Source organism: Panthera uncia, chromosome X (assembly GCF_023721935.1).
Source record: "Panthera uncia isolate 11264 chromosome X, Puncia_PCG_1.0, whole genome shotgun sequence".
NCBI lineage: Eukaryota > Metazoa > Chordata > Mammalia > Carnivora > Felidae > Panthera > Panthera uncia.
This window is the reverse complement of record NC_064817.1, coordinates 34,521,234-34,543,739: the sequence shown is the minus strand read 5'-3', so window position 1 is coordinate 34,543,739 and position 22,506 is coordinate 34,521,234. Positions and strand designations below refer to the sequence as shown.

The following is a 22,506-nucleotide window of genomic DNA, read 5'->3' as shown; positions in this document are numbered from 1 at the left end:
GGGGAGACCTGCTTGCTCCGCCTGTTCTAACACAGGGAGTGCTTTGACAGACACAGAAGGAAGCCCTTCTGGAAAGGCCGGAGACCACCGGTGGAGCCAAAAAGTCTTGACTGCGTCTTAACTATAGCGTGCCTGAAAAGAGAACTGGGGGCCAGAGAACTGCTTCTATAGGGCACTCCATTAATAGTCTGAGGACCCCTCAGAAGGTTCAGTTCCATCAGACTTTTTCTTCATAAACTTGCCAATTGGCCAGCTTTGTTACTCAGGACACACAAAAACGGGGATTCTGTGCTCTGCCAGGTTAATGGAAAAATAAGCCACACAACAGAAACTCAACACAATGAAAAACTTCTATTTCCAGATACTACAAAAAAAGTACTTGCTGTGGACTACTAAGAAATGGGATTCCCCACATTTTACTAGGCCTGAAAGTTGGCCCTTTCGCTTACTGGTGCACCTTGGAAGATGGCGTCTTCGGCTGAAGTGTGGTACGTTCTTGCTAACGTTGATGGAGCATAAGAGGACCTCTGGTTTTCAGAGGACAGTTAAAAGCACTCCCACTGTGCTCCGTGGAGTCTTGTACATTTAAATGAAATACCTTTAAAATAAGTGATTTTTACATGGGTGTGAAACTTGTTCTATAGATGAAAGTTTGTGTGGCCGAAGGAATTTCCTGAGACTTTGTATCCCTAAAGAAAACGAGTTAGTAAAACCGCTTACATAATCCCCAGCTTTGAACTTTTGAGGCAGAGCGATCATAAAAACTTAACTGCCAATTTACCTACCTGTAAGATGTCAGGTTACAATGAAGCACTTCGGAACGTTGGTGGCTGTGCTCTACGTAGCTCAAAATACTTAAAATGCTAACGGTTTAATCCGAGGAGTGTTCCAAGTTGCACAACAGTAGTCTTCTGATTTTATTTTTCAGAAGTATGTACAAATCTGGGCTAGGTCCCTGTCGCTAGTCTTTTTAGTACTCCAACTTGGAGGACACACCACAGGCTTCTATGGAAGCTCTAGTGCCTTGGAACATTGCAACAAAGGATCACTTTTCAGATACTAAAAAGAGCAGATGAAATTTGCTGGATAACTGTTTTCACTTCTAGAACTCCCTCAAAACATGTGACCTGCTGCACTTCTGATACTTATACGAACTTTGAAACACCAGAGGGTTTTTGCCAAGTCTCGGTTTTAGACTGAACTCTTAAGCCAGTAATTAGATCACAACTCGATTTTTGAACTTAGATGTGAATATACTGTGGATATACAAAATGAGGGCCAAAAGGGCCAAATTCCGCTATTTAAGCCCTTCCTTTTAACCTATCACACTTCTAATTTACCTCCATTTAGAGATCTTATTGTAATAAATAAAAGGAAAAACCGAAATTTAATTTATAAAGTTTTATTTTTGTATATGTGCTAAATCTTAGGAACTGTGGACAATCTTCAGTCAGTGTGTTGGCTTGTAAAAGGCTGAGAAGTGTGTGAATTTCCTTTGGGGAATCTGGATTTCAAAAAAAAAAAAAATCACTCATTTGCAAGTTTAAAACATGGTGCACCTTTCCCCCTTTTTTTCTTACACCTACGTATTTGGAGGAAAAGCGCTACATTTCTGCAAATGTAAAATAATTGTTATAAATACAGTCGGCATCAAGTTCTTAATACATTTAGCACTTTTTGTAGTGATGTATCACACCCAAAATCTTATTTTCAAACACTAAACACTCATGTAGGTTCGGGACCAAGTTAGGTTGAGCACTACTATGAAACCAGTACTGAATGGGGTTTGTTTGTTTTTTCCCAGAAACACAAAAGTGGGGTGGGGTGGGAAGGATGTTGTTTTCCTTTCTCTGCAAAATGTAGTACCTTCCAACTAGAGACCAAAATTGGGCACTTGTAATGAAAAGGCAATTTTCTTACCCAGTTAGAATTCTAAATAAGGCAGGCTAGATCCAGCAAATTAACCACAAAATTCAGCAAAATAAGAGTTCATGGGGCAACAGAAGCTGGAGAAATACTAAGAAAAAAAGTGCAAGAACGATTTTGTTGGAGTAGTCATCTGAATATTCACAGACCTTTGCTTTCATTTACAAACGTAATTTCAATAAAAAAGGCTCCTCAACTTTTTAACCACTACTAGGATTCAATACTTATCATTCACTAATAAAAGTTAATCATGAAAAAAATATAAAACATTTTAATTCTAAATTTGTATATATAACAGCTAAAAGACACAAGGTTAGGAAATTATCAGAGAAAAAAATCAAGGAAAGACAAAAACCTCAAATGATTATTGTTATTTCTGCCTCTACAATGCTGAGCATGAAAATTTGGTTGGTGGAGGGCTTAGAGCAGCAATATGGTTTTTACCAAGTTGTGCACGGAAATACTTAGATCCAACAGAGCAAAGCCCTCGTTCACAGATGACCAAAAATATCTTCAGTCTTTACGTTAACAGATTCGACTGTCTTCTATGAAGTAATCATGCCATTTAGAATCCTGGGGGTACTTTGAAAGGAAGAGTAGTGATTCTGAAACAAACATTTAAAGTAGGAATTATATATATGGCTCAAGAAATCAGTTGAGGGAGAAGTAAATAATCTTTAGGCACTTTGAAGACTTGAAGTTTAAAATGTGCCATTTATGTTCAGAAAAAGACCTCAACGTCACCAATATGTTGCTCTTACAATAACATGCGCCTTAACACTTCCGCTTACATGTTAATGCTTAAGAAGTTAAATAGAGAAAATAATTCGCACAAAAAGAAATCTCCCTGTTCACTTTCCCTGGATCCTGGTCACAACACGGACAGCTCTTCCTCGAATGGAGGGGAATAGGGATTCACAAGCCCTCACCTGGCACCAAGGAGAGATTGTGGTTTCAAAGCAACCAAGGTGGGATCCTCCCTCCAAGGAGAAAAATTCACAGCCTTTTCAAATGTCAAGTTTTTTGTGTCTAGGAAGTCAGTAAAGTTTTTAAATTAAGTGCATCACATACTTTGTTAAAGAGTGGGAAATGCAAAACCCACCTCTCATATGGTGAGATGGGTGTATTTAACGACAGCAACTTGTCCAAATAAGGTTAGCCTATTCTGCTTGTTCACTGTTAAGGAAGCCTGGAACTGAGCAACTTTTACATTAAAGCTACCACTTGGGAACTGCAAACAGTGTATAGGACTTTTGCTCAAACTTAACAAATCCAGATAGAATATATTTAAGGTGAAAAACAGGATCTATCTGGTGTTAAAATTTCCTAATTTTACAGAAAACTTTGAGGCATTGATGGAACTATGGAGTGCTGCAAATAAGATACCCAAAGCTTTATCTTAAATACCTGCCCCTTTTAATCACAAAATAAAGCAATTCTCATTTTTGTTTCTGCTTTGTTCAGTTCCAACTATAGCCTTTTTGACAAAACATTTTCCTATTAACTGAATTGTAAAAAATACAACCAAGCTTGTGCTCATTAAATATACATGTATATAAAAAACATACAAAAAGTACAAGATTGATTAGGAAACTTTTACAGCGTCAACATCCTGTTTTCTCTAAATCTTTAGTAAAGGGCCAAAGGTTGAATCTTTCTGTGCACAAAAACTTAACGTGACTGAACTCCTGAATTCAGTGTCATGCCTAAGCATGCTATATGCACAGAATTTTAATATGCAGTCCTTCAAAAAAAAACGAAACAAAAATGGACAAAAAAAAAAAAAAAAAAAAAAAAAAAAAATTAAACAAAAAAAACCAAAAACCCAAAAACAAAAACACACCACAGGACAAAAAGTTCTTCGTAAATCAAATTCTATTTGTGAATTCAGCAAAATAATTTCTATAAAATAAAACAGCAAAATATTTAAATAGAAGAGGGTGGACTGTATCTGAAGGGGTATTTGGTTTTTAGACAGGTTCCAAAAAGTACACACATTCAAGTTACCGATTCGCTTTTAAATACAGTATTAACTGATGAGTTTCTTATCTTTAATTAAATGTTTATGCTGCAATTATGATACCTCAATTAACTAACCAGTAGTTTCCTTTTTAATTAGACCCTGCTTCGAACATGGAAAGTTTTGGAATCATGGACAAGGAGCTAGGACAAGTCTTGCTTTCAAGTAAAACTGTGACTGAGCAGAAAACTCAGCCAGACGTCTTGGGGCAAGTGGTGCTCCAAGTACTGTGGGATTCTGGTGACTTCCGCTTCACTGGGGTCCAGCAGAAGGAAAGTTTTAGAAGATTCACCTAATAAGCTCTACCAAAGAAACGAAACAAGCACACCAAATACAGTCTTCTATTATGCTCCAAGCATCCTGGCATAGCAAATTTTTGCATATTTGTTTTAAATCTTTAAAAATTCCCATTACTCATAGATTTCTTTATCCCACCCAGAGATTGAACTGTCAAACATTAGACATAAGCAACCTATGTGTAACTGAAAACCGCCTGTTTAATCACGTCTCCCCTTGTTTTATATTTATAGTCTAGGTGTGAGAAGGAAAAGCTCTGAGCGATACAGCTGTCACACTGGGACAACCGCGGTCATTATGGTAATTTTTTCCTCACTGGCTACACTAACCTGGTGTGAAGCCATGCTAAATGTTACAGCTTAACTATAGCTTCAAAGTGATTAACCTAATGTCAGAATAAAAAGGCAATGAAAAAGATCTAGAAACAATGTTACATCACCAATTTTCCACATCAACCAAATAATTTAAAGGTTACCAGCCTTTCATTGCTCATAGTAAAACTGCCTCCAGTGGCAAAGAATTAACATGAAACTATTGGTGTGGTTGACATGGACGGGCTCTGGTTTGTTGTTGTTGGTGTATTTTTTGTTTTTTTTTGTAAAGGAATAGATCCAACTGCCATGAGGCAGGCAACACTGGTTGCAGAGTGCAATGGGTAGAACAAGAAAATTAACTTTTGTAGTTTTTGTAGATCTGTGAGTCTCCTCAAGAAAAGTTTCTTGCTTAAGAATTAACAGTCAAACATTAATATACTATATACACCTTTGCCATTTACACATTAGCATCAGGCCATTTATTACAAAACACTATACACTTTCCACTGCAGGCGGGTTATATATGGACAGCAAATTTCTGCAGATAAGACAGTGAATAAACTCTCCACTTCATGTTGATTAGGAATAGTTTTTCTAGTTTTAAATATTAGCCAGACACAGAAAAAGGTTGGACTGTAAGGCCTGGGTGCACAGTCTTGATGGAACCAGTTAAGGATGTGCATTTCACTGATCCTTCGTCTGAGGTGGGGACACTTCTTCACTGCCTTCGTAATTTTCTTGTGCTCGCTGGCCAGTTCTCTGAGGGTTGTTCATGTGATGTGCTGCTGGGCCTGTATATGGCTGTCCGTGCACATGGTTATTCTGAGAGGGGAGAAGAGATCTACGTTAAGACTTTTTCACATATTAAACTTTCAGAATCATGGGCTGAAAACATTTCTTTTATTCCTGGGACTTACAAAAAGTCAATATGCTGGGCCTGATGGTGAGGGGAAAAAAATGGTTTGGAAGAGAAAAACCCAGGGCCCCTGGGTGGCTCAGTCAGTTAACTGGCCGACTTTGGCTGAGGTCACCATCTCACGGTTTGTTGGCACGACGAGCTCCAAGTCCGGCTCTGTGCTGACAGCTCGGAGCCTGGAGCCTGCTTCGGATTCTGTGTCTCCCTCACCCTCTGCCCCTCCCTCGCTTGTGCTCTCTCTCTCTCTCGAAAACGAGTAAACTTAAAAAAAAAATTTTTTTTTAACAAAAAAACACACACCACCTAAACTGCAACCCCCCGAGCCCCAAATAAAAGCAGTGTAGGTCTGTGTAAAGTTTCAGCTGAAGTGATTTTTAGTGCCCCAAATTACTCAGACCAAAGTCTGACAAAGAGATTATAGCCTATTTATTGTCAAAAAACATTTACAAAAAAAGATTTCTGAGCCAGAATACATCTATTCTGACTCTTCCAAGTACCTTGAAGCTTCTATAGGATAATGATGAATCTGGTCACAGGACATCTGCATTAGCAGCGACCTTGAACACAGAATGGTGTCACTAAAAACAAAACAAGGCTAAAGATCTGGATTAACCAAGCATGAGTAATACAGGAGCTTTCTCAGGGCTGAGGAAAGTAACTTTCTTCCTCGTGAATTTGGTTTTGTAACGTTTTAAACCCATGAACCCTCATTTTTCTGTACATTCCCACCAACCAAGAAGATTTTAGATCTTTCTAGAATTTGGATTACAAAAATAAATATTATGAATATGGATTTTCTAACTATTCCGTATGCTTCTGTTTCCAGCCTGAAATATAGTCCGAAAGTATAAGTGGTTTCCAGACTAGCACCAAGCATCAATCACCTGGGGACATGTCAGAAATGTAGATTTTTCTGGTTCTACCCCAGAGCTAAAGGAATCAGAAGCTTGGGGTGGGGGCCCAGCAACCTGTGCTATAACAAGCCCAGCAGGGGATTTTGGTTTTTTTTTTTAAGATTTTATTTTTTAAAAGCTTATTTATTTTGAAAGAGAGAGCAGAGCTAGTAGGGGAAGGGCAGAGAGACAGGAAGAGACAATCCCAAGTAGGGTCCCTGCTGCTAGTGCAGAGCTCCACAGCACAGGCTCCACATAGGGCTCAATGACCTTAAGACCTTGATATCATGACCTGAGCCGAAATCAAGGGTCAGACGCTCAACCTACTGAGCCACCCAGGTGCCCCACCTCTGACCAAGAGGGGAATTTTTTTTTTTTTTTTTTTTTTAACGTACTTATTTTGAGAAGGAGCAGAGAGAGTAGGGGACAAAGGATCTGAAGCAGGCTCTGTCCTGACAGCAGAGGCAGAAGAGAGCCCGATGTGGGGCTTGAACCCATGAATCACAAGATCATGACCTGGGCTGAAGTCAGACACTTAACTGGCGAGCAATCTAGGTGCTCCCAGGGGAAAAATTTTTGATGCTTGTTCAAGTTTGAGCATCACTGCCTCAAAAGATGTGAATTAGTCACATCTGGTTTTAGAAGGAAAAGTTCTCGTTTAGAAAATTTCATCATTTAAATGTTATTTATTTAGCTACTGATCTTATAGGAAATTTTATGGAAATCTGTCAAATCCTTGGTATTTTTTAAACAGTTGTTACTGTCATTGAAGTCTTGGTTAGGCTAAGTAACCAAGAACAATTTCCTTCATTGCCACATCTTAAATGTCTTTGGAATCCATTTGTAGACTCTAACAGGAAATGTCATGATCCCTTTTACTAAGTATCATTTTATGTGGACATCAATTGTCACACAGTTTTAGTAACATAGGAGTACAAAGAAGGGCACCTATTTGACCAGGAAAACACAACAAGGAGGAGCTGAAACACATCATACTGTGACCCTGTCCCAACGATTATTCTTTTGATCATGCCCTAAAGGTAGTCTAGTCTTTACTCCTTTGCAGTCACAACAAAAAATTTAGTCATCCTTTAAAGCATAAAAGTAGGTTCTAGGGATGAAAACAAAAACCGGCCCCCCATTTACCTGTTGATACTGAGATCCAGGTGAGTGGGGGTACAACGGGGCATCTTCAGGTGGAGGCGACTCATGCTCATCAGGGGCATCTTGGTCATCCGGCTCCTAATTTTAAATATTTAAAGATAAAAATAAACTTGAAACTGCCTACATAACCTACAAAACGGACTCACAACTTTCCTTTTACTGAAGAGCAACAAATGTAAAGCAGATGAATAAACCTGATTTGGATTCTCTCAGAGAGACTACATTTCAGGCAATTTCAGAAATTTCTCTAGAAGGCGGCTCCCTCATTAACTGAAGACTACACTGGCCTATAAAGGAAAAAAATTGCTTTCTTTCATTTCTATCTGCTATACACTTGTGGCTCTTTTTTCTTTCTTTCTTTCGTTCTTTTTTTTTTTTTTTTTTACCTCCTCTGGACAGAGTTCACAAGCTTTTGCAAGTGTCATCCTGGCACTATGTGATCTCTCCAAGAAATAACCATTTGATGTTTCATTGCTTTGCACTGGAGGAGACCAGTTGTTGTAAGTGTATTGAGGATTGCCAGTATATGGTCGTCTTTCAAGTTCATCCCCAAGCCATTCCACTGCCCAGGTCCACTTTCTCTTAAGATCTCCGTTGCCCTTCAAAAGAAAATAAAACCATGTATGTAAAAGGCTCTGGAATATTTCTCAAAGTTAAAATAACTCCAAATTCCCACTATTCCTTTTTTTAAAAATGGAATCCCTAACTTGGATTCCAATTTCTACAAAACTGTAAGAAAAAACCCTCACCTGCAGAATCTGGTAAGCAACAGGACAATTGCTAAAAAGAGCTACCATACATTTTATACACTGGTATGCTCTTTTTTGATAGTGATTCTTCGAGCGCTGGATTGTGTCAAACAGCCCATCTCGGTCATCTGGGATTCCTTTAAGTGCATTATGAATTCTGAAAAAGAACCAAATATAAAAACCTGGAAGATCAAACAGCAGCTAACATTCCTTGAATGTACTAATGCTAGACAGCAGGTCATTACTGTCAAACCCCTGAACAGAGGAGAAAAGGGGTACTGACAGGTTAAACGGCTTGCCCAAGATCAGGCAGCCACCTAGCAGTCTGTGCTCTTACCAACCTGTTACCAATCCAAAATGATTTTGTGATGTAATTCAAATACATTACTGGAAGTGAATTTAGGACACTAAGAGTAATACAAACTTAAAGTTAACAACTAATGTTATAACTGCTGTACCTAAGAGTTTGCTTCAAGTCAGTCCCTTTTATAAAGCTGCATTTCTTTAGGAAGTTAGAAATCAGTGACTGTGACACAGTGATATAATTTGGAAGTACGAAATGACCTTGAATTCTAATCATGAGGTGCTATACGACAAAGTAATTTTCACCAATACTACTACAATTTAGCTGATTTGCCAAAGATGGGTGATTTCATTTCAGTTTGTGCCAAGTCCCAAAAGAACAATATACAGTCAATGATTTCTTGTTCTCCCCCCTACCTCAATAAGCAACTTAAAAAAATTATAGCGGCAAAAAACCACCCTGTTTCTTTTGTGTTCAAAACCTCACCCACCAGTAAACAAAATGGGGTGTATAGACACTGTGGATTATTATTCAGCCTTAAAAAGGAATAAAATTAAGACATAGGCTACAACATGTTTGAGTCGTGAAGACATGAAGTAATGGGGAGTTATGGTTTAATGGGCACAGAGTTTCAGTTTGGGATGAGAAAGTTCTAGAGATGGATAGTGGTGATGGTAACACAGCATTATGAACAGAGTGAACGGCAATGAATTCTAACTTAAAAATGGTTAAAATGGTAAATCCTATGTTATGAATACTTTGCAGTTTAACTAAAAAAAAAAAAGTAAAATAAAAAATTTACCTTCCTGCAATTCTACTCTGAGAATTGAAAACAGAGGTTTAAAAAAAAAAACACATATACAAATGTTCACCGTAGTATTCACAACAGCCAAAAGGTAGAAACTACCAAAAGTCTAACAATGGATGAATGAATAAACAGAGTGTGGTATATCCATACAATGGAGTGTTATTTGGCCATAAAAAGGAATGAAGTACCGACAGATGCTCTAACACAGAAGACCTTGAAAACATTATGCCAAGTGAAAGAAACCAGACACAAAAGGACATTTTATAGGATTCCATTGATATGAAGCGCACAGGCAAATCCAGAGACAGAAAGCAGGTTAGTCGTTACTGGGGGATGGGGGGGGGGGGGTAATAGGGAGTGACTGCTTAATTGCATATGGGGTTTCCTTTTGGAATGATAAAAATGTTTTGGAATTAGATAGTGGTAATGATTGTACAACACTGTGAATGTACTAAAACCCACTGAATTGTATACTTTAAACCAGTTAAAATGGTGAATTTAACCTCCATAAAGAAACACTACCTGTATAGTCAGGAATTACAAAAAAACAAAAAACCTTACATAAACCATAAATTTTACTTAGGAGAATGTTTCCAAATAAAAACGCAAGTCTGGTTTTTGTTTCTGCATTACATGCATTCCTGAAATCTTCTGTTTGGAAATCATGACTTCAGCAATTTTGCAAGGTTTAATAATTTCAGACTAATCAATCATGTACAGGCTTCTTGCTGTTTAATCTGAAACACTTCAGTGTATACTGTTTTTGCCTTCAGTTTTTTCAAGTGATAATGAAGTAGAAGGCATTATTTCTACCACATCACATCTTCTTGCCATTAGTATTAACTGCTTTCAAATACTGTTTTGATCAATATTATCTTTGCCTGCTTTATTCCCCAATGCCTGCTAGTGCCAGGCACATGGTAGACAGATACTCTGTAAATATTCATACACTGCTTACCGAATGAACTCAAAGCTATGAGAAAATTATTTTCAAGCTTGGGCCAGTGATTCATAGTAACAATACCTTACTAATCTCATTACACAAAACTCAACTGTCCATATTTATTCCAGCACACGTGCCTTTCCCATTCCTGCTTGCTTCAATAACTCAAGAGAACTAAGATGTAACCAACTGTTTTAAAGCTATACATGCTTATAACATTTTTAAATGAAAAGAGTGAAAGATTCCATTAAAAACACCTTTTTTCAAAAAAAATAATAAGTTTGTTTATTTTGAGAGAGAGATATAGCACAGTGGGGTAAGGGGCAGAGGGAAAGAGACAGAATCCCAAGCAGGCTCCATGCTGTCATTGCAGAGCCCAATGCGGCGCTTGAATTCATGAACCTTGAGATCATGACGTGAGCTAAAGTCAAGAGTCCAATGCCTAACCAACTGTGCCACCCGAGTGCCCCCCTTAAAAACAATTCTTAAGAAAAATGTCAAATCCTAGAATCCTGTTGAGAAGGGTACTGGATAGTGCTCAAAATACACGGTTATAGTTTTGGAACTACTGATTTTTGTCTCCTGAAAACTGATTTTTGGTTTAAGGCTATTTTTACAAACAGTAATATGACTTGAATCTACGATGGTAATTTTGGAGATAATCTGGAAATACGGATTCATGAATTCTGGTATTTGCAATCCCCACTAAGACTCAAAATTGTAATTTCTCTTTAAGTGTTTTGTTATAGAACTTGTTTTCAAGTTGCTGTTTTAATTATTATATTGACAGATGGGAGGCGGTCCATTATATAGATTTTGAACTGTTTCTGTCAACTAATTCCATACTTCACCATCATCTGTATAATTCTTGGGATTAAAGAGAATACATTAAACTTTAGGACAGAAAGAACAAATGGAGGAATTCCGGAGAAAGCCTGAGGGGACAGTTATGCTGGATAACCTCAGTTAAAAAAAAAAAAAAGAAGGGGGCACCTCGGTGGCTCAGTCGGTGGAGTGACCGACTCTTGGTTTCGGCTCAGGTCACGGTCTCACGGTTTCGCGCGTTTGAGCCCCATGTCGGGCTCTGCGCTGGCAGTGTGGAGCCTGCTTGGGATTCTCTCTGCCCCTCCCCTGCTCTCTTCTCTCAAAATAAGGAAATAAACTTAAAAAAAAAAAGCACACTTTAAAAAAGGTTACGTATAGATTGGTTGACACGAACACAACCAGAGGCTTGCAGGAAGCCAACCCCACATTTCCCCCAGGAGCACTGGTTCAGCACTTCCCCATTCAGTGTTCACAGCAACTTTAGAAAATGTAACTACCATGAATAATGAGAACTCACTGTGCTTAACTTACCTAAGGACTATTTTTAGATAACCAAATGTTACCTTACCTCAGGTGACTAATTTTAAAAGAACCCTAGCATGTCATTAATGAAATTAAGATATTTACCAAAAGCTTATGCTAGTTTTACTTAATTAAAAAAAAATTTGACGGCTAGTGGTAAGCATGCAACACGGGCAACTCTTTATTCACTCTTAAGCTTTTAAGAGGACACATTTATTAGATCTCCAGGAGGTATTAAAAAAAAAGTGCCGATTGGCAATTTCAGTTAGTCTAAAGTTGGGCAAGTAAAAAAGAGGATCAAACCTGTGAGTCTGCCAGGAGTCCTCAATCAGTAAGATTTGCAAAAGCAGATCCAAATAGGGCCGGAGTTCGTAAGTGTAGGAATATGCAACCTAAAATCAGGAAAGACACGGTGAAATAACTTGTTTAAAGGAATGACAAATGACAAATTATAGAGACGTATGAATGTTTATTTTCCTAACCTGCCAGAGAAGTTCACTGAGGACAGTAGATGAGAACTGAGGATTCTCCCAGCAGCAAAAACGAAGCAATTTGACAGTTTCCTCCGAGTTACTGCAGTCCTCGATGATTTTCTTCACATAACTTGTTCTCACAAATAAAATATCCGCCACATTCTGCTGAATTGGCATTATAGGTTGTGATAAATTAGGATCACCAAAAGGATTGGGAAGAGGAGGATTACCTAGAATACAGATTTGTCATCAATGAAAAACGAATAGGCTTCTCCACAATAATCTACAGGCTTCACCACAGAAAACAGCTTATGAATTTTGTATTTTCAAAAAGTAACATTTTAAATCAATATTCCTAAGTACAATGAAACAATGAAGAAAGGAGTATCAGGCATTACAATAACCAGACAGACCAAGACAATAAGATGCAAACTTTAAATGCCAACACTGCCATTTTCCTATATAAAAAGTTAATTCGTAAACTACTTCATAAGGTATCAACCTCAGTAGCAAGTAGACAAAAAAAGATCCCCTTTAAACAGGTGAAAAAGGTATAGAACCCAAAATATTACAAAATATTCCAAAGCACAGATAGTCGGACTCTTGTTTTTATAAACATCTTCAGAATTAAAAGTAATTAACTGGGCACTACATATGGCCAGCAGTATTTAAAACCCAATGTAAAGAATGGGGCATTTGATTTTACCATTGATTGAAGACTGCATTCTTGAAGAGACATTGCAACAGCGGATCAGCTGTGACACTACCGAGTACAGTTTGCCTAATTCAGCATACTGATACTTGATTGGAGGACCTGGACCTTCATCTAAAGATACGAGCATAAAGGTAGCAGGTACATTCAATTTTAGAAGTTGTGTCTTCTCTGCCACACCTACAGTGAAAGACGAAGAAGCGGGAAGAATTACAAAAGAGAAAAGAATTCAGATGGTAAGGGCTTCGTAATAACAGTAGTTACATAAAATATTTTTTTTGTAATTTTTATAATCACAAGACCACTCTTAGCACTCAGAGAATTATTTAACCAAACAGAAAAGCTATGTCACTTAATCGGATTTAAGTTTTAAGATGGTGAAATAAAGACCAGGACATTCCAGTCAAACCAGGCATAAAGAAAACGACCACCTTCTATGGCCTGAGCGTCTGGGGGGACTAACCTACAGTGCCATCCTCATCGTTAGGGAGGATGATGAAAACTAAGTGAGAAACAAGAATTCTTATGTAAACTGCCTCTCCAATTTCTTCCACAGCTAAGCTGCTTGAAAACCATGCCTAAATTTGGCTTCTTCCCCCTTTCTTGGAGCAAAGCTAAGGAATAGTTCTAAACTGTAACTACTTCCTCTCCTACTTGGATTCCTCTCACATTTTCTTTCAACCTCCTCTCCTCGGTCTCATTTGTGAGTCCTCCTTCCTCCGTCTCTGAAAAATCAATGCGCCTCAAAGTTCCCACATGAGGCTATCTTCTCCCTCTGTATGCTTATCCTGAATGATCAAACCCACTCTAATGGCTTCATGTTCCAGCTATTTTCACCCAGAGGATTCCAGAAGACTTACAGACAAATATCTTAAATATTCTACTGAATAATGAACATCACTATTTGGGTATCCAATAGGCTCAAACTCAATTTGCCCAAACTGAACGTTCACTCCCCTTATCCATGTCTTTCCGGTCCCCCCCCCCCCCCCCGGCCATACATGGCCCCCACTATCTATTCAGTTGGAATCCTGGGCAAATTTTCAAAATATAACTTATTGTCAAATTGGTTTCCATATAATACCCAGTGCTCATCCCAACAAGTGCTCTCCTCAATGCCCAACACCCACCTTCCCTTCTCTCCCAGCCCCCATCAACCCTCAGTCCGTTCTCACTATCCAAAAGACTCTTTATGGGTTGACTCCCTCCCTCTCTGTAACTGTTTTTTCCCCCTCCCCCTCCCCCCACGGTCTTCTGTTTGTCAAGATCCACATGAGTGAAAACATGGTATCTGTCTTTCTCTTATTTCACTTAGCACAATACCCTCCAGTTCCATCCACGTTGCTGCAAATGCCCAGATTTCATTCTTTCTCATTGCCAAGTAGTATTCCATTGTATATATAAACCACATCTTCTTTATACACTTGCCAATTGATGGACATTTAGGCTCTTTCCATAATTTGGCTATTATTGAAAGTGCTGCTAGAAACACTGGGGTACATGTGCCCCTATATGCATCAGCACTCCTATATCCCTTGGGTAAATTCCCAGCTGGCATCACTCTTAACATCTCTTCTGTGTTCCCCTCTCCTTAATATCCAATCACTGATTTCTACTGACTTTGCAAAGTACCAGAATCTGTCCACTTGGATCCCCCCCACTCCACTGTCTGTTCCCCAGTACAGGCCACAACGATCTTCTGCTATAGATCATTTTAACAATCTATAGTCTCATTTCCCTACAATCCATCCCACACTGTGGTCAGAATGATCTTTCTACAAGGTATGTCCTTTAAAAACTCTTACCATGGTTCATCAATGCCCTCAGGATGAAGTCCAGAATCCCTCACAAGGCTTGCCACAATATCCTGATCAGAGAATCCTGTCCAGTGCTCCTGCCATCGCCACCTTAGATCAATTCTAGACTGAATAACTTTCACTTCATCCAAACTGAGTTTATGCTAAGTCTCTGCATCTGCTGTTCACTCTGGATGGAAAACTCAGCAACCAATTCCCACATCAACTTCTCCATTAAGTCCCCTAAACTCCCCAAATCTGATCTGGTATCCCTGTGATATACTACCACAGCACTTTGTACTTTCCCTATTATAACCATTAACATACTTTATGTCAGTTATCTTTCTATTTGCTTCTATACCCCATTAGACAAGACACTTTTTTTTAATTGTCACATTCCAAAAGGTATAATGAATACAGGTGCACAATCCCTTATCTGAAATCCTGAGATTCAAAAAGCTCTTACCATAAATATAAACAAAATTATTTCATAAAGTTGGGTGCCAAAATGTGTTTGCTGGGAAAAGCTAGCCTGAAGTGACAAGAGGCTATTTCTAGTCTTCATTTATCCCCACGAATTAACACTATTCGTGTTTTACTGCAGAAATATTGTGTATGTTTATAAGGTGCTGTCTTGGATCCTGCTATAGGGATGTTACATAATGTGTGATATATATACCGCCTTACCTTTCTTAAATCTAAATAATTCTGAACCCGAAAGCATATGTGGTCTTAAGAATTTCATGTTAAAGTTTACGGATCTGTATTTGCTTTTAGCAGGGAAATTTTAATTACATTATGGACCAATGATGTATGGTTTGTGAATAGGCAATACCTAAAAAAGAGAGTTGAACAAAATAGGATTTTTGTGAATGCCTAAATTTGATATTTCATAGTTTGAAATGCAGATTGCACTTGCTTGTTTGTGTCATAAATACTCTCTCCCTTCTCAACTACAAATAACCAAGCATCTCTAGTATGGAGAGATAAAGGAAAAAACCAATTACAGAGACAAAAAGTGGAATGTTGCTTATATTAAAAGAGCCAGAGATCAACTGGTGATCAGTAGGTTCACATACAAAACAAACATGGAATGACAGGGATGTTTGAGTATTTCTGGAACTTAATTTTGGATATATGTGTTTTTTTTTTCTTTTAAACTTTTAAAGAAGTTTTTTAAAAAATCACCTAAGTCTTTGAATCAGTTCCCAATCTGGCCAAATATTATCATCGCTAAGATTCTAAATGGAATGTCTCAATAAATCATTTGGGGATCAGTGCACTAACACTTGGTCGGTAAGAAATTTTTATAATTTTAGGGGCACCTGGCTGGCTCAGCCAGAAGAGCATGCGACTCTTGACCTCAACCATAGGAAATTTACCTCATACAAAGCCAATTAACAAACACCAAAATGTCAATGGAAGGATTTCTGAATATTCCTCATTATTCATTCGACATTTACTGAGGCTAGTGCGCAGCAAAGTTTTGCAATCGAGTTGGGGAGAAACACCAAAATTTGAATACAATCAAAAACAACAGAGACTAAATATAAGATAGGATAACATACTTTTTAAGGTAAGTGTTATTGAATCACTGATCAGGTGATGTTAGAAAGGTTGCTTTGAAAAGAAAAGTCTTGTTAAACAGAGATAATAACATAAATAATAGGGTAACAGAATATTTATATTATCTCTAACTTTAATTTAGTTTACTTCAACAAAAACTTACGTACAGAGTAAGTCCTTTCCCCAAACCTGGGTGAATATTCACAACCCTCTGGGGACTTTTTGAAAAGGTGGATTCCTTGTGCTAGCTCTGAGAATTCTGATTCAGTTGGTGTGGGATGGGGCCTAGGAATCAGTATTTTCAAATCCAGACATTAAAAATATGACTAAGACACAGATCCTGACCTGTGTCTATTGCAGAGATACACATAAATAAAGTACAAAGTGAAAAGTGCAGTAAAGAAGGTTTCATTACGTGGCTTAAAAGACTATGCCAGTTAATAGATTAAAACAATCATAAAAACTTAAATTCTTACCTAAATTGGCATACATTACAAACAGATTGAAATACTGCTGCAAATGACGCCCATGCTCTGAAACTTCCCTTCTCAAGAGATTTAGAACTGCCCTTAGTAGGTGATCGCTCAGGCTTAAGTTGTCATAAGCCTGTAAAGGATAAAACATTGGCTGTTTTTCAGTGACAAGATATAGGTACAATGTACTTCTATTTGCATAAAAAAGGGATACACGTGCGCGTGCACTCACACACGTGTGTTCACACAGTAAGTTCAATCCAGGCAGAAATTTCTGGAAGGAACAATCACACAAGAGACGATCAAAAAGGGATGCTTCTTAGGAAAGGGAATGAAGATCTGAGGTAGATTTCATTATAGAGCCTTCCATGCTGTTTTAATTTTTAATAAATGCAAGTCCGTTAAAAAAAAAAACAACTTTAGAAATAACCTACATAACAATATGTATAATTAAGCCACTGTATGTAACTGAATGAACAGTCAATAATAGCTATTCATTGCTGCCAAGTACCTTCAATGGAACTCCTAGACATCAGTGGTATGGTGTGTGTGCACACACACTTGTTAGGCAAACATATGAAACAGATGTACATATACTTGTGACTTCAACTTCCAGGAAAGAGATTTGTAAGCATTTAATCATTAGAAAGAAAACCCGGCAATTACCTGACTAGAAGGTCCAGGAGATGCGAAAGGTGAAGGACACGGCCCATCTTGCAAGGAAAAATGTGCAATAAAAACTATAAGTTTTGCAAATGCACCCCTCACTTCTGCACTAGGGCACTCCAGAAGATATTCAGAAAAGCGATTTGAAACATTAAAAAGGACATTGTGAGCAAACCAAAATCGTACATTCTTGCTGTGACGAAGGAGAATACACAATGCATCATACCTAAGACAAAACACAAAAATCTATGAATACCAATTCAATGACGTGTCTCATATATAGTACAGATTTGGGTCTTTATGAACCCAATAAAAATCAAAGACCTTCTTTTACTACTGGAGGGAGAGAACCAGCAATGGTTGCTTCCAGTACCAATATGAAAATGACAGAGGATTACTACAACTTGGTCTATTCTCACAAAGTGACAACACAGAGAAATGAAAGCTACAAATTCATTACCAAACCACTCCTAGGTTCGATGACAAAAACAATCCCTCCCCCAACCTTCCCTTGAAATCTTACCACTAGATGAACACATAAAAATCATTAAATCGAGGTATTATAATGGCCTCTATACTTTCACAGTTTGTAATTTAGGAGACTCATTTTATTTATGTTTTTAATCTATGGCAGAATTTAATCTAGGGAAGCTAAAACTAGTAATTTCTTCATTAAATAGCTTAGACTTTCAAGTATCATCCTGTAATATTTTGTACAGGGATGTCAAAGATATGACACAAGAGAACATAAGCAAAAGCCAGCTTCTGAACAATAAAAAGGCCACATAATTATTTTAGTATGATTTCTCTCACTACTGCTACCAAGAGTTTTTGTATTCTGCATTCTAGATCTGAAACATTATCATGATTTGAAAAAAATAAAGCCATATATTAAAGAACCAAACTAAGTATAATAGGAATGAAAACCCAAAGTAATACCAATCACTGGCAGAGCCACGGACTATTTTCTTGGTGTGAAATCCTGTGGTAAAAAGGAACCTAGCAGCAAGCTGAATACTAATCATAGTGATTTCTTCTGCTTCAGGCAACAGGTGATCTTGCCCTATAAAAAAATGCAGATACGTTAAAAACAAACAAGCAAATTTCTATGTCTAAGCTCCATTTTCAAACAAGTCTGCATTTCCATTGATTTCCAGAAGTCTTAATTTTGCTAACCGCACCCCACCCGGCTACTTATGAAATTCTTACTCCAGTAAAGGGTATTTCAAACTAATGCTGGAGTCAAAACCAAATTGGTATAATAAACAAAAGCTCCTCTCTTTCCAAATAGCAAGAAAATACATGCTGCTCAAAGGTAAGTCATCTGAAATATGGCTTTAAAGTAGCCCAAAGTAAAAATGCAAATGTGTCGACGCCTGTAGGAAATCCTGCAAGTAAATTAAGAGTTCTGCTTCATCACTAAGAAGGTAAATTCTTTTTTAAATGAAAGCTTACTTCTTAAAAATACTTATTTTTGAGAGAGTGCATATGTGCAAAACAGGGGGAGGGGCAGAGGACGAGAGGGAGACACAGAATCTGAAGCAGGCTCCACCCTCTGAGCTGTCAGTGCAGAGCCCAACGCAGGGCTTGAACTGTGAGATCACGACCTGAGCCGAAGTTGGACGCCTAACTGACTGAGCCATTCGGGCACCCCTAAGAAGCTAAATTCTTGATGCTCACCTGGTGGAGGATTTAAGTAAACACCATTACATGTAAGGAGTTTTTTCATGAACTGAAAATATTCCAAACTGTACTGCATTCGGTTATGCATGAATTGCACGTTCTGCTTCCGCACACTTCTCTCAATGGCTGATGGCATGATAATTTGATGGGGTCTTGTGGTGATAGCGAGCTCAGATATGTATCTTATCAACTCATCACCCTGGTCTATGGTATCCAGTCGTTCGTAAAAAAGTATGTAAGCATTCCACCACCTTTTCTGGCGCCTGTATGACATGCGCTTCATCATGTGATCAAACACTTCTCCCATGTACTCTCCACCAAAACACTGGTTTTTCATTTCTTCGTCGTCGTCCATTTTACACTCTGTTACATCACCGTCATCAAATTTATACCAGCGATTTCTCTCGCCATCTCCACCATTCCTTTGAATGATATACGAATAATAATGTCCCCCACTTGCTTGACCACTGTGCACCAGCACACCCACGAGTCTGTATTTCGTGCTTCCTGCCGTCTCACTCTCAGACTGCTCATTCTGTTGTATCAGCTGACTCTCTGGGTTTACGTTATCTCCTTCCAGCTTTGCGACACCTGCAACTGTGTAAGGCTCCATGTCCAGCTCGCGAGGAAATTCAAAGTAATCATTGAACTTGATTGCACATTCTCTTTCCCAGTCATAGTCGAATCGTTTCAGTTGGATGGCAAGAACAGGAGGTAATTTTTTAATTAGCAAGCGCTTTACGGTATCAACCTAAAATAAACAGAGCAAGTTACTAGATGTTCTTTTATAATCCACTGCAAAAAAAAAAAAAAAACAAACCTAGAAAATTATAGCATTAAATTCTCTTTAAGACAAATCTGAGGTTATAAATGAAAACACATGCCAATGAATATAATCAAGGTGATTCTGTCACACTGGGTATTTAAAAAAATGCTAACACTAATATGGAAATAGCTGATGCCACTTGTTACAAATTGCAAACAGTAGTGAGGCAGACATTACTCACTGCCTGCCTGGCTTCTATATTGTCACTGCCATCTAATCATTGTTACTTGTTTGACACTTATTGTTATTCTAATGAAGGTGTGCTTTGTTTTGAGCCAACTGAAGAAATGTAATAGCAGCTAGTATTTCCTGGGCCATTAAGTGCCAGATAGTATGCTCAGTACTGCCTGAGCAGTAGCACGTTTAATCTTAACAGCCCACCAGACAGGAACGACTGAATGGTAGTGGGAGAGTGGGGAGAGTGGGGAGGGGATCAGGAGCAGCACAGAGATGGTGTCACTTGCCTCAAGCCTCAGAGCGTGGGTGACAGGCAGTATGGTTTTACAGTTCTCGTCTCCACCTCTAGACTGTAATATCTCCTTAGGTGGTGTGCAAATGTCAAAACAATACAGGTGACTGGGACGTGAGAAAATTTGGGAGCCCAGAAAGATACACATTGTAAGTGCCCAGAGATAAAACTTTATTAGGTGGGCCTAAAAATCTCATGTGACCAAATTAATGAAGGTTTCAGTAAACTTCTTGGTCCTTACAATAACTAGATATGATAGGAGAAATGTTTTCCCACCAGCTCTATAGCTTTGAGGGGTTCAATCGCAGTTTGGCTGGACATGGATGGAAAGAGTATGTGGAACTCCAAGAAGAGAATGTGGTATTAAACTATTATGATTTCTAATATGTTCACTCTCACCCATTTCCCTAGCCCTTCTGGCACTAATTTCTCTCAATCTTCTATCCCTGAAAAACCTTTATATCAGTTATCTTAACTACCTTCTGTTACCACTCTAACAAAGCAGGGTAGGGAATAAAAAGAGGGTGAACTCTGATGACAAAAGCAATCAACTTTCAAATCCATTAAAGGGAAACATAATTACTTTAAAAAACTGGATAAGTCATACCTTTTTATTGCATTTTTCACAATGATATGCATTTGCACCTTCTAATAAATCTCCTTTGACATATTGTTCCAAAGAATCAAGAAGATTTTGGTGATTTCTGATGTCTACATTCAAAGTCGTAAAAGATTCTTCACACTCGTATCTAAAGGTATCATTTAAGAAATAATCAAAAAGGATTTCTTAGTTTTCTAAACATTTTTAGTTACAGACTTAATGAAAACTAAATTTGTGATACTTGTAACATGAAACCCGTAAGCCACAGAAAATTAGCAATAAATGACATGTTTTTGGGTCACTTATCCAGTGTTGGGCACCACATTAAGTTGTTTATACACTATCTATGCACCGGGTTCTTGGTCTTCATGACAAACCTGCACCATCTCCATTTCAGAGATGAAGGAACAGGGGTTCAGAAAGGTTAATCTGGTCAAGATGACTAGGCAAAACGGTTTTGAAGCCGGTCTGTCTAGCTTCACAGCTTAAAGTCTTTACAGTCTACTGGGCTGCTTCCACCGTCACCTGTTTAGGTGGTTAAATACATGCCAAGACCAAAGCATGAATTCATCAACATCTGGAAACATCGGGAAAGGTCAACTATCAGAGATAGAATCTCACCTTGTGGAAATTTTCTACTAAGGGGATTTTCAGATTTCTGAGGAGACACATTCCATAAATTCAGAACATGGGATGTGGGGAATACACTCTCAACCATCAAATTCATTCAACAAATATATTCAAAGTGCCTTTGATAAAAGTACTCTGGAATAGCCACTGTTGAAGACAGTCCCTTATATTTAGGGCTTTTCAGTTTAGTTAGGGGAAAAAAGGTAGACAAAGGTATTTTTAAGTGGCACAAATGGAATATGAAGTAGATATTAAGTGTACTGCTACTTATTATAATGAAGGAACAACCCACAAAAGAGAAAAAAGGAGTCAAAACTTATGACTTCACTTAAAAAGTAGGGCACTTGAAGATGAGAAGCCAGCAACATTTTTCTATAAAAAGTAATGATTACAAGCTTTTCTTGGGCCATGAGGTCTCTGTGACTGTGCTGTTACAGGGAAAGAAGCCGGAGAGCAGGTAAAGAGATGGGTATGTTCCAATAACCCTTTATAGAAACAGATGCAAGGCTGGATTTGACCTATGGTGCACCATTTGTTAACCTGTGATCTACACAAATAATACTCTAAAACAGACAGACTTGGGATTCTTTACATAACCTTCTGGCATGTGCTAATAACAAAACTAGCTTAGTTGTGGAGCAGATATCTGAACTTTAGGGATCTTACCTATGATCGCGCTCTCTGGACATTTTCACTTAGCAAAGAAAAGCAATAATTTCCAAATAACTTTGAAAACATAACAAAACCAAGTTTAAAACAAACCAAGAAGGACTGATTAGAATAAATGACCAAAAAGGTGGCTATTTTAAAAACAAAAGGTTAAAATGACAGTTTTATTGCCCACGTAATGCAAAAGATCTTCCAAAAGGACCAAAAGTTGTCCAGGCTACATGAACAATACATGGGTCTTGTTCTGAGTGAACGGTTTAA

General features: G+C 38.1%; 1 protein-coding gene across 2 annotated transcripts in view; it reads right to left on the bottom strand.

Moving 5' to 3' along the window:
• Positions 1–1,386: 1,386 nt before the first annotated feature.
• Positions 1,387–22,506, bottom strand: part of USP9X (ubiquitin specific peptidase 9 X-linked) — a 162,090-nt gene continuing 140,970 nt past the window's right edge. For both annotated transcript variants that reach the window (XM_049643713.1, XM_049643715.1), the window contains exons 34-45: positions 20,953–21,094; positions 19,048–19,801; positions 18,307–18,430; positions 17,368–17,593; positions 16,705–16,834; positions 12,861–13,046; positions 12,164–12,384; positions 11,985–12,073; positions 8,280–8,436; positions 7,917–8,129; positions 7,513–7,608; positions 1,387–5,379 (exon numbers count right to left, since the gene is read on the bottom strand). In XM_049643713.1, the coding sequence (XP_049499670.1) occupies positions 5,242–5,379; positions 7,513–7,608; positions 7,917–8,129; positions 8,280–8,436; positions 11,985–12,073; positions 12,164–12,384; positions 12,861–13,046; positions 16,705–16,834; positions 17,368–17,593; positions 18,307–18,430; positions 19,048–19,801; positions 20,953–21,094 (2,476 nt within the window). In that variant the 3' untranslated portion in view covers positions 1,387–5,241. The remainder of the gene's footprint in view (positions 5,380–7,512; positions 7,609–7,916; positions 8,130–8,279; positions 8,437–11,984; positions 12,074–12,163; positions 12,385–12,860; positions 13,047–16,704; positions 16,835–17,367; positions 17,594–18,306; positions 18,431–19,047; positions 19,802–20,952; positions 21,095–22,506) is intronic.